At 39.2% G+C, this 10,150-nt stretch overlaps 1 protein-coding gene across 1 annotated transcript in view; it reads left to right on the top strand.

Annotated features, from left to right (window-relative positions):
• Window positions 1-7,277, top strand: part of LOC117517841 (beta-galactosidase-1-like protein 2) — a 45,900-nt gene extending 38,623 nt beyond the window's left edge. Inside the window, 12 exon segments of the mRNA XM_034178975.1 lie at window positions 3-83; window positions 1,198-1,278; window positions 1,356-1,465; window positions 1,558-1,704; window positions 3,106-3,177; window positions 4,551-4,629; window positions 4,725-4,812; window positions 4,895-4,907; window positions 4,909-5,007; window positions 6,996-7,101; window positions 7,104-7,111; window positions 7,189-7,277. Of these exon segments, the coding sequence (XP_034034866.1) occupies window positions 3-83; window positions 1,198-1,278; window positions 1,356-1,465; window positions 1,558-1,704; window positions 3,106-3,177; window positions 4,551-4,629; window positions 4,725-4,812; window positions 4,895-4,907; window positions 4,909-5,007; window positions 6,996-7,101; window positions 7,104-7,111; window positions 7,189-7,275 (971 nt within the window). The 3' untranslated portion in view covers window positions 7,276-7,277.
• Window positions 7,278-10,150: the final 2,873 nt, after the last annotated feature.

Raw genomic sequence — 10,150 nt, 5'->3', positions numbered from 1 at the left:
ACTGTTTCACGGAGGCTCCAGCTTTGGCTTCATGAGCGGCGCGCTGGCTCGTCCATCCTACAGAGCCTTAGTCCCCAGCTACGGTGAGCAGCTCTGTTTGTTCTGCGCAGTCAAAAACAAAGTGCATGCGCTTGTGATGCAAATTCATGCATTTGATTAGAACTAGCACTTTGACACCATGTGACAGAAAATTGCTGGCCCTGTCTCAGTATCTGTATCTCTATTTCTCTATGCATTCAGATTCTTTCTTGAAAAATGCTGTATGACACTTAAAGGTCAAGTGCATTGGGGCGCATGTCCAACTCCACTTTGCTATTTACATAGGTCTTAATCTGAGTGCAAAGTAAAGTGTGGTATGCAAAGGGCTTGTATGTAGTTTCTTAATTAGTCATGGGCGTGTTTTATGTGCAACATGAATGAGACCAATCACATTACTGCCTGTCATTATCTTTAAGGGCCAGGGACATTTGAATCTGGTGCATTGCTATTTTATTGGCAGACTCGAGAGGTTTCTGGCAAGAAATGGATCTGTGCCCAAACTGTCAAAGTGTGCAGGTGGATCATTTATGAGAACAGCCACCAAAGCTCCCTGTGGTGAAGCAGTCAGTGCCTTGATCCTCCTTCATCTCCATCCAAATATTACTGTCAAATCAATAAGGCACAGAACTCCCCCCTCCCCCTCCCCCCACCCATACACCTGCTGCTCTTGTGTTGTCTTCTTACTCCCCGCCTCCAAACCCAGGGTGGATGAAAATGAGCTTAAATTTTAGCCGTAGATCTCAATGACCTTGACTCCAGTAATTGACCTATGGTAAATTCTATCTCACATGGGCAATTTCAGAAATCTGTGTGTGTGTGTGTGTGTTGACTTTTGCCTCAATGACCATGACCTTTGGCAAAACAAGAAAGAGCATTCCTGGGTTTGACCATTATCCCCATATCAAGTTTGGTACAAAATCAGCTAAATGACCTGTGGGGAGTACGAGAACAGACAGACAGACAGACAGATGTTGCTCGCATATACTTTAATTTCAGGGGCTGTAACTGCTCAGAAATACAGTCATAGGAACAAGCTACAAATTATTCCATAGAAAGCTGAAGCTTTGCCAGGTTATTTAGGGTTCTGCAGTTCAGAGGGCAAGCCAACAGGTGTCAGTGTGTGATAGTTAATCTGTGTTGTCCAATGATGATCTGCAGATTATGACGCTCCCTTGTCTGAAGCTGGGGAGTACACACCTAAGTACCATCTCCTCAGGGATCTGCTGTCTCGTTACCACAGTAAGTAAAGCGATCAGTGAAATTTCAAATGGTGGGTAAACGTTTGGATGAACCAATCGATCTGATTTTCTCTGCAGGAGGGGAGAGTTTCCCCAACATGCCCCCTCTGCATTACCGGGAGACGTATGAATCAGCTATAGTGTACCAGTACCTGTCCTTGTGGGATGCCCTGAGCATCACTGAGAGAGTATGTACGCTGTAAAACCATCTGTTGTCATGAACACATTTGTGCTTTTTCAATCAAGAGAGTCGGTCAAAGTATTTTAACTTTGTCTGCAGCCATTTAAATCACCGAAGACCATAACAATGGAGAATTTACCTGTGAACAACAGGAATGGTCAGTCCTACGGATACACACTGTATGAGACAACCATCACCAGGGGAGGACTTTTGAAGTCTGAAGACAACGTCCGAGACCGAGCCCTTGTGAGTTACATCACTTTATACAAAAAGCTCTGATGTCATACTAGATGTGCTACTGTTCTCACCACTGATGCATTTTATGCATTTTTACCTCTACCTTGAAGGTTATGTGGTGTCTGTAGCTATGGTGTTACTGGTAGATCACATCAGGTCAGGTCAGATTTGGGAGATGCACTGGGGCCACGGAACCTCCTGATGGACAGGAACCACACAGGCAGACAGCAGGTCCATCCCCACATCTGAAAAGGAGCCACGTACCTGCTGCAGCCTGGTGAAATATGGGCGTTCCCCTTGGTCTGCTCTAGCTGCTGGGGTCTATAACACCGAGGTGTCTGTGTCCTGGTGTTCTGTCCAGATGTGCTCCCCGTAGTGTAAATCGGCAGTTACGTGTGTCGAGTTGAGCTACCTATCATGTTTCACTTTCATTCACTGAATATATGACTCTTGACAAATTTAGCTTATTTTGATGGCAAATAAATGTATAAATTGTTCATCCGAAGGTAGTAATGTGTAAAATGTACTCACTATAAAAAGATAAGTATTCTTAGCCTGGAGGCTTTTTTTTGTTATTGCGATGATCGTTCATCACAATAATTCTCATTTATTTGCACCTCATTGCCCTCTGGACTTTTTTTGACAGATAATTTATTATATTTTGTATAAGTTCAGTTGATATTGGCCCATTGGAAAAACTATGCAATAAAAATATTAGTTCTAGCCTATACAATAAAATGTACTGTTGTGATTCCAGCGTTTTAAGGCGTTTTTAAACTTCCAAAATGTTCATTAATTATTGTGATATTATTATTATTAATTGCAATTACTATGGCCAAGGTAATCGTGAAAAGAAATCTATATAATCACATGCCGAGTATACAGATGTACACTTTTCAAAACTGAATTTTGTTAAAACAATAATAGATTTTGTCAACAGGTGAGGTGTTAAAGTGCATGCGCAGTTGCACGGTAAAGCTCATCCTGGACAGGGTAGAGATAAAATTACAGTGTATACTTTTCAAAACTGCATTTTGTTAAAACAAGAAGAACTCCACCATGAAGCTGTCTAGAAAAGTGACAAAAGTTGCACAATGTATTTTCTCCAGTCATAGCCACAGATACCTATAAGTCCTTCAGAGCTGTCCTCGGTGTCTTGGTGGCTTCCCTCACTTCACTCAGTTTTTGAGAACTGTCTCCTCCAGACAGATTTTTCACACAGAGGCTTACTGTTAATAATGCTTAATAATTGATGTAAATGAACTCTCAGACATGTGAGGCTACTTGTAAATGTTCATGTATCCATCCTCTGACATGTCCAAAGAAAAATGGCTGAAAAATCAATAGCTTTTTCAACAAATATAAGAGACAGGTGTTGCGTTCTCTGAGAGTCCCTTCTTATCTTCTTAGGTGTTTGTAGAGAAAAGCTACATTGGGCTTTTTAATCGCAGGAACCTGGAATTGGCCATTCCTGATGGTAAGGTATGGCTTCAAGTTAAACAATGATGACAAATGTCCAATGAATATTATTCCTTTTGCTGTATTCGATGAAATCTTTCATACATGGTGCCTGTTAAATCATGCAACGGATGCTGTGCATCTGCAAAGTATTCACAGCGCTTCATGCTTTCCACAATTTATGTTACAGCCTTATTCCAAAATGGATGAAATTTTTTTTTCCTTAAAATTCTGCACACAATACCCCATAATGGCTGTTGTTGTTGTTGTTTTAAGATTTCTGCAAATTTATTAAAAATAAAAACCTAGGAAATCACATGTACATAAGTATTCACAGTCTTTGCCATGAAGCTCAGAATTAAGCTCAGGTGCATCCTGTTTCCACTGATCATCCTTGAGATGTTTCTACAGCTTAACTGGAGTCCACCTGGGGTTAATTCAGTTGATTGGACATGATTCGGAAAGACACACACCTGTCTACATATGAGGTCCCACAGTTGACAATGCATGTCAGAGCACAATCAAGCATGAAGAAGGTAGAGTGGCCAGATGGAAGCCACTCTAGAGTTTGGCACCTAAAGGACTCTCAGACCACGAGAAACAAAATTCTCTGGTCTGATGAGACAAAGATTGAGTTCTTTGGTGTGAATGCCAGGCATCATGTTTGGAGGAAACCAGGCACCATCTCTACAGTGAAGCATGGTGGTGGCAGCTTCATGTTGTGGAGATGTTTTTCAGCAGAAGGAACTGGGAGACTAGTCAGGATTGAGGGAAAGATGAATGCAGCAATGTACAGAGACATCCTGGATGAAAACCTGCTCCAGAGCGCTGTTGACTTCAGACTGGGGTGATTGTTCATCTTTCAGCAGGACAAAGACCCTAAGCACACAGCCAAGATATCAAAGGAGTGGCTTCAGGACAACTCTGTGAATGTCCTTGAGGGGCCCAGCCAGAGCCCAGACCTGAATCCAACTGAACATCTCTGGAGAGATCTGAAAATGTCTGTGCACCGACACTCCCCATCCAACCTGATGGAGCTTGAGAGGTGCTGCAAAGAGGAATGGGTCAAACTGCCCAAAGATAGGTGCACCAAGCTTGTGGGATCATATTCAAGAAGACTTTTGGTTGTAATTGCTGCCAAAGGTGCATCAACAAAGTACTGAGCAAAGAGTGTGAATACTTACGTACATGTGATTTCTTAGTTTTTTTATTTTTAACAAATTTGCAAAAGAAAAAAATCATTTTGTCATTATGGGGTGTTGTGAGTAGAATTTTGAGGGGAAAAAAATTAATTTCCTCCATTTTGTAAAAAGGCTGTAACATACCAACATGTGGAAAGAGTGAAGCGCCGTGAATACTTTCCGGATGCACTGTATAAAAGTATTGAATTCCTACAGGGTCAGCGGATCTTAAGTTTATTAGTAGAAAACTGTGGGCGGGTGCACCAAGGAAGAGACATCGATGAACAACGCAAAGGTGAGTGACAGTTCATTACAATACTCATTTTAAATAACTCCCTCTGAGCTGTTTGTCAGCAGTGCAGAATCCAGTTCTGATTTCTCTTCTTGCAGGGCTTGTGGGCGACATTTTATTAAACAATATCCCCTTGCGGGACTTTGTAATATACAGCCTGGATATGAAGCCCAGCTTTATTGATAGGTTTGTACACCTCACTGAACAGAAAGCCCCTCAGTTCAGGTTCATTTTACTGAAGGTGTTTTAAGTGGACGCTCTATTTTAGTCTTCATCAGGCACCCATGGAAGACTCTGCCTGACAATCCAAGCTTCCCGGGATTTTTTATGGGGAGGCTCTTTGTGTACGGGTATCCGAGTGACACATTTATGAAGCTGACAGTAAGCGAACCTCAACTTGTCCTTGTGCTACAGTGGGGAAAATAAGTATTTGACCCCCTGTCAGTTTTGCAGCTTTTCCCACCTACAAAGAATGTAGAGGTCTGTATTTATATCATAGGTACACTTCAACTGTGAGAGACAGAATCTAAAAAAAAAAAAAAAAATCCAGAAGATCACATTGTATGATTTTTAAATAATTAATTTGCATTTTATTACATAAAATAAGTATTGACCCCCTGTCAGTTTTGCAGCTTTTCTCCACCACTACAAAGAATGTAGAGGTCTGTAATTTATATCATAGGTACACTTCAACTGTGAGAGACAGAATCTAAAAAAAAAATAAAAAATCCAGAAGATCACATTGTATGATTTTTAAATAATTAATTTGCATTTTATTACATAAAATAAGTATTTGACCCCCTGTCAGTTTTGCAGCTTTTCCCACCTACAAAGAATGTAGAGGTCTGTAATTTATATCATAGGTACACTTCAACTGTGAGAGACAGAATCTAAAAAAAAAAAAAAAATCCAGAAGATCACATGGTATGATTTTTAAATAAGTAATTTGCATTTTATTACATAAAATAAGATTTGACCCCTGTCAGTTTTGCAGCTTTCCCACCTACAAAGAATGTAGAGGTCTGTAATTTATATCATAGGTACACTTCAACTGTGAGAGACAGAATCTAAAAAAAAAAAAAAAAATCCAGAAGATCACATTGTATGATTTTTAAATAATTAATTTGCATTTATTACATAAATAAGTATTTGACCCCCTGTCAGTTTGCAGCTTTTCCCACCTACAAAGAATGTAGAGGTCCTGTAATTTATATCATAGGTACACTCAACTGTGAGAGACAGAATCTAAAAAAAAAAAAAATCCAGAAGATCACATTGTATGATTTTTAAATAATTAATTTGCATTTTATTACATAAAATAAGTATTTGACCCCCTGTCAGTTTTGCAGCTTTTCCCACCTACAAAGAATGTAGAGGTCTGTAATTTATATCATAGGTACACTTCAACTGTGAGAGACAGAATCTAAAAAAAAAAAAAAAATCCAGAAGATCACATTGTATGATTTTTAAATATTAATTTGCATTTTATTACATAAAATAAGTATTTGACCCCCTGTCAGTTTTGCAGCTTTTCCCACCTACAAAGAATGTAGAGGTCTGTAATTTATATCATAGGTACACTTCAACTGTGAGAGACAGAATCTAAAAAAAAAAAAAAAAAAAAAAAAAATCCAGAAGATCACATTGTATGATTTTTAAATAATTAATTTGCATTTTATTACATAAAATAAGTATTTGACCCCCCTAGAAAAACAGAGCTTAACAACTGGTACAGAACATTTGTCTGCCATTACAGAGGTCAGATGTTTCCTGTAGTTCTTGACCAAGTTTTCACACACTGCAACAGGGATTTTGGTCCACTCCTCCATACAGCTCTTCTTCAGCTCCCTCCAAAGATTTTCTATTGAGTTCAGGTCTGGAGACTGGCCAGGCCACTCCAGGACCTTGAAATGCTTCTTATGGAGCCCCTCCTTAGTTGTCCTGGCTGTGTGTTTGGGGTCATTGTCATGCTGGAAGACCCAGCCATGACCCATCTTCAATGCTCTTACTGAGGGAAGGGAGGCTGTTTGCCAAAATCTCACAATACATGGGCTTCTTAAGAAAAATTAACAGGTCTGTGAGAGACAGAATTCTTGCTGATGGTAGGGGGTCAAATACTTAATTCATGCAATAAAATGCAAATTAATTATTTAAAAATCATACAATGTGATTTTCTGGATTTTTTTTTTTTTTTTTAGATTCTGTCTCTCACAGTTGAAGTGTACCTACGATAGAAATACAGACCTCTCCATTCTTTGTAGGTGGGAAAACCTGCAAAACTGACAGGGGGTCAAATACTTATTTCCCCCACTGTATACACTCAGTGCACGTGTGTACGATATGAAGGAGTATTTGATTTCCATTCACAGGGCTGGGAAAAAGGTGTTGTGTTCATCAATGGGCTCAATCTGGGCCGCTATTGGTCCATTGGCCCCCAGCTGACTCTCTACCTCCCAGGTCCTCTTCTCAACAGTGGATCAATCAGGTAGAGATGTGACCCAATATTTTAATTTGCATACAAAGTATCGATATTGCAATTAAAATAAACCCTTTGGCTTTTAGGTCATTGTATTTGAGGAGCAAGAGGGCGACTACAAAGTGCATTTTGAGGATACGCCTGATCTTGGCTTGGCAGCAGATATCCAGTGATGCAATCGCAACCCAGTCTCACGGCAAGTTGTGATTCAGCAGCAGGAAATATACATTAATCTATTGGTTTATGATATTGTCACGAAAAGTGTAAAATCTTCGTACTGAAGCAGGAATTTATTCGAATTCATTCCGTGATGGCTGCACGAAATTAAAAGTGATGCGGGGGGTCTGGGGTAGGGTCAGGTCATGGTTATGGTTAGGGGTTGGGGGTAGGGTTAGTAATAGTGAGTTAAAAAAAACGTCATGAAAATGTGAATAATTTGTGACGGGAGAAAGGAAAAAAAAATTGTGAGACTGGGCTGGTAATCATTTGGGTAAAAGGTTTTCACTTTGTTTTGACGTATGTCCCTGAATTTGCCAAAACACAACTGACAATTCCAGTAACTTCTCAAATCCAACCATTCATACCTGCTCCAATCCTGTGTATTGACTGGAAAAGTGTGCAGCGTCATCAATAGTCCATCTTTATTTTTTTTCATCCACCTCCGACATGAACTTTATTCACTTTATTTCTTCTGCAGATAAACACGAGGGAGCAACAACAATGAAAAAATGGATCACAAGGATGAGGACAAATACCAAACGTGTGACACTTTCTTCGACTCGCTGTGTTTCATCCTAAACACACGGGGACATTTTCAACCTGGTGTTCATATGAACGTGTGAAGATAAACTACAGTTCTATTGTTTGTTCCTGTTTAGGCTCTACAGGTCTCAGTGCAAAATGCAAAACATTTAACTTATTGTACATTTTTTAAAACCAATTTTTGTTAATATAAATAAAACGATTGCAGTTTCTTCTCCTTCAGCCTTTTGAAAACAGTCTGTGCTGAACCTGTTCCTGACCAACCAATGGCAGGATTTTGGATCTTGTGTGAGGAAGCATACTTTTCCAGTACTGCTCTTGGGCTAATATCATACTGAATATCTGGATTAATCCTGGTAGCCACATTTAACCAGTGGCAAGGAAAAAAAAATGGAGAACTCTACTTGGTTCTTGAGAAACTTTTGGTTTCATCTTCTAATGAAATGGACTTTTTCACAGTATGCATTTATCACCATCACTTACAATATTTGTAGACTCACATCAGCCCATTTATATCATAATTTACTGTAAATGTAACAGATACAGTAGTGTTCAGAATAATAGTAGTGCTATGTGACTAAAAAGATTAATCCAGGTTTTGAGTATATTTCTTATTGTTTCATGGGAAACAAGGTACCAGTAGATTCAGTAGATTCTCATAAATCCAACAAGACCAAGCATTCATGATATGCACACTCTTAAGGCTATGAAATTGGGCTATTAGTAAAAAAAAAGTAGAAAAGGGGGTGTTCACAATAATAGTAGTGTGGCATTCAGTCAGTGAGTTTGTCAATTTTGTGGAACAAACAGGTGTGAATCAGGTGTCCCCTATTTAAGGATGAAGCAGCACCTGTTGAACATGCTTTTCTCTTCGAAAGCCTGAGGAAAATGGGACGTTCAAGACATTGTTCAGAAGAACAGCGTAGTTTGATTAAAAAGTTGATTGGAGAGGGGAAAACTTATACGCAGGTGCAAAAAATGATAGGCTGTTCATCTACAATGATCTCCAATGCTTTAAAATGGACAAAAAAAACACAAAAAAAAAAACAGACGCATGGAAGAAAACGGAAAACAACCATCAAAATGGATAGAAGAATAACTGGCCTAAAGAGAAATAGAGGAATATTTTGTGGACTGATGAGAGTAAAATTGTTCTTTTTGGGTCCAATAGCCGCAGACAGTTTGTGAGACGACCCCCAAACTCTGAATTCAAGCCACAGTTCACAGTGAAGACAGTGAAGAATGGTGGTGCAAGCATCATGATATGGGCATGTTTCTCCTACTATGGTGTTGGGCCTATATATCGCATACCAGGTATCATGGATCAGTTTGGATATGTTAAAATAGTTGAAGAGGTCATGTTGCCTTATGCTGAAGAGGACATGCCCTTGAAATGGGTGTTTCAACAAGACAATGACCCCAAGCACACTAGTAAACCAGCAAAATCTCGGTTCCAAACCAACAAAATTAATGCCTCGCAGATGTGAAGAAATCATGAAAAACTGTGGCTATACAACTAAATACTAGTTTAGTGATTCACAGGATTGCTAAAAAAGCAGTTTGAACATTATAGTTTTGAGTATGTAGCGTCAACAGCAGATGCTACTATTATTGTGAACACCCCCTTTTCTACTTTTTTTTACTAATAGCCCAATTTCATAGCCTTAAGAGTGTGCATATCATGAATGCTTGGTCTTGTTGGATTTGTGAGAATCTACTGAATCTACTGGTACCTTGTTTCCCATGTAACAATAAGAAATATACTCAGAACCTGGAGTAATCTTTTTAGTCACATAGCACTACTATTATTCTGAACACTACTGTAAGTGTGCCCTTTTGTCATTACAAGCTTTTTTTTTTTTTATCCATAAAGCCTAAATTCCACCAGAAGTACTGCTGTGTGATTCAGGCGCGGAAGCTCTCTGCTCCACTCAGTGGAAAAAACATACCATGTCTATTTTTGTTCTTTTTTTTACCAGAATTGGGCAGAATACAGATCAATGTGCACAGATCACAGCGAGCCAGTTAGGACATCGACACATGAATAGCATAGTGAATACTTAATTTTCAAAATAAAACACCATCAATAATGTGGATCACATTTCATTTTATCAGACAATCAAAACACACAAATGACTCGCCCATAGTAGAACCACAAAAATCTTGGAAAAGTGACCAAATGAACAAATCAAGTGTTTGGATCTGAAAATGTGTGCATGACGCAGCCATGACTCAGAGAATATTCACTGAATGGTGTGCAGTACATTAGTGCAATGAAATAGCTAG

The sequence above is a fragment of the Thalassophryne amazonica genome, chromosome 9 (assembly GCF_902500255.1).
Source record: "Thalassophryne amazonica chromosome 9, fThaAma1.1, whole genome shotgun sequence".
NCBI lineage: Eukaryota > Metazoa > Chordata > Actinopteri > Batrachoidiformes > Batrachoididae > Thalassophryne > Thalassophryne amazonica.
The sequence above is the reverse complement of the archived record's forward strand: the minus strand, read 5'-3'. Positions and strand labels throughout refer to the sequence as shown.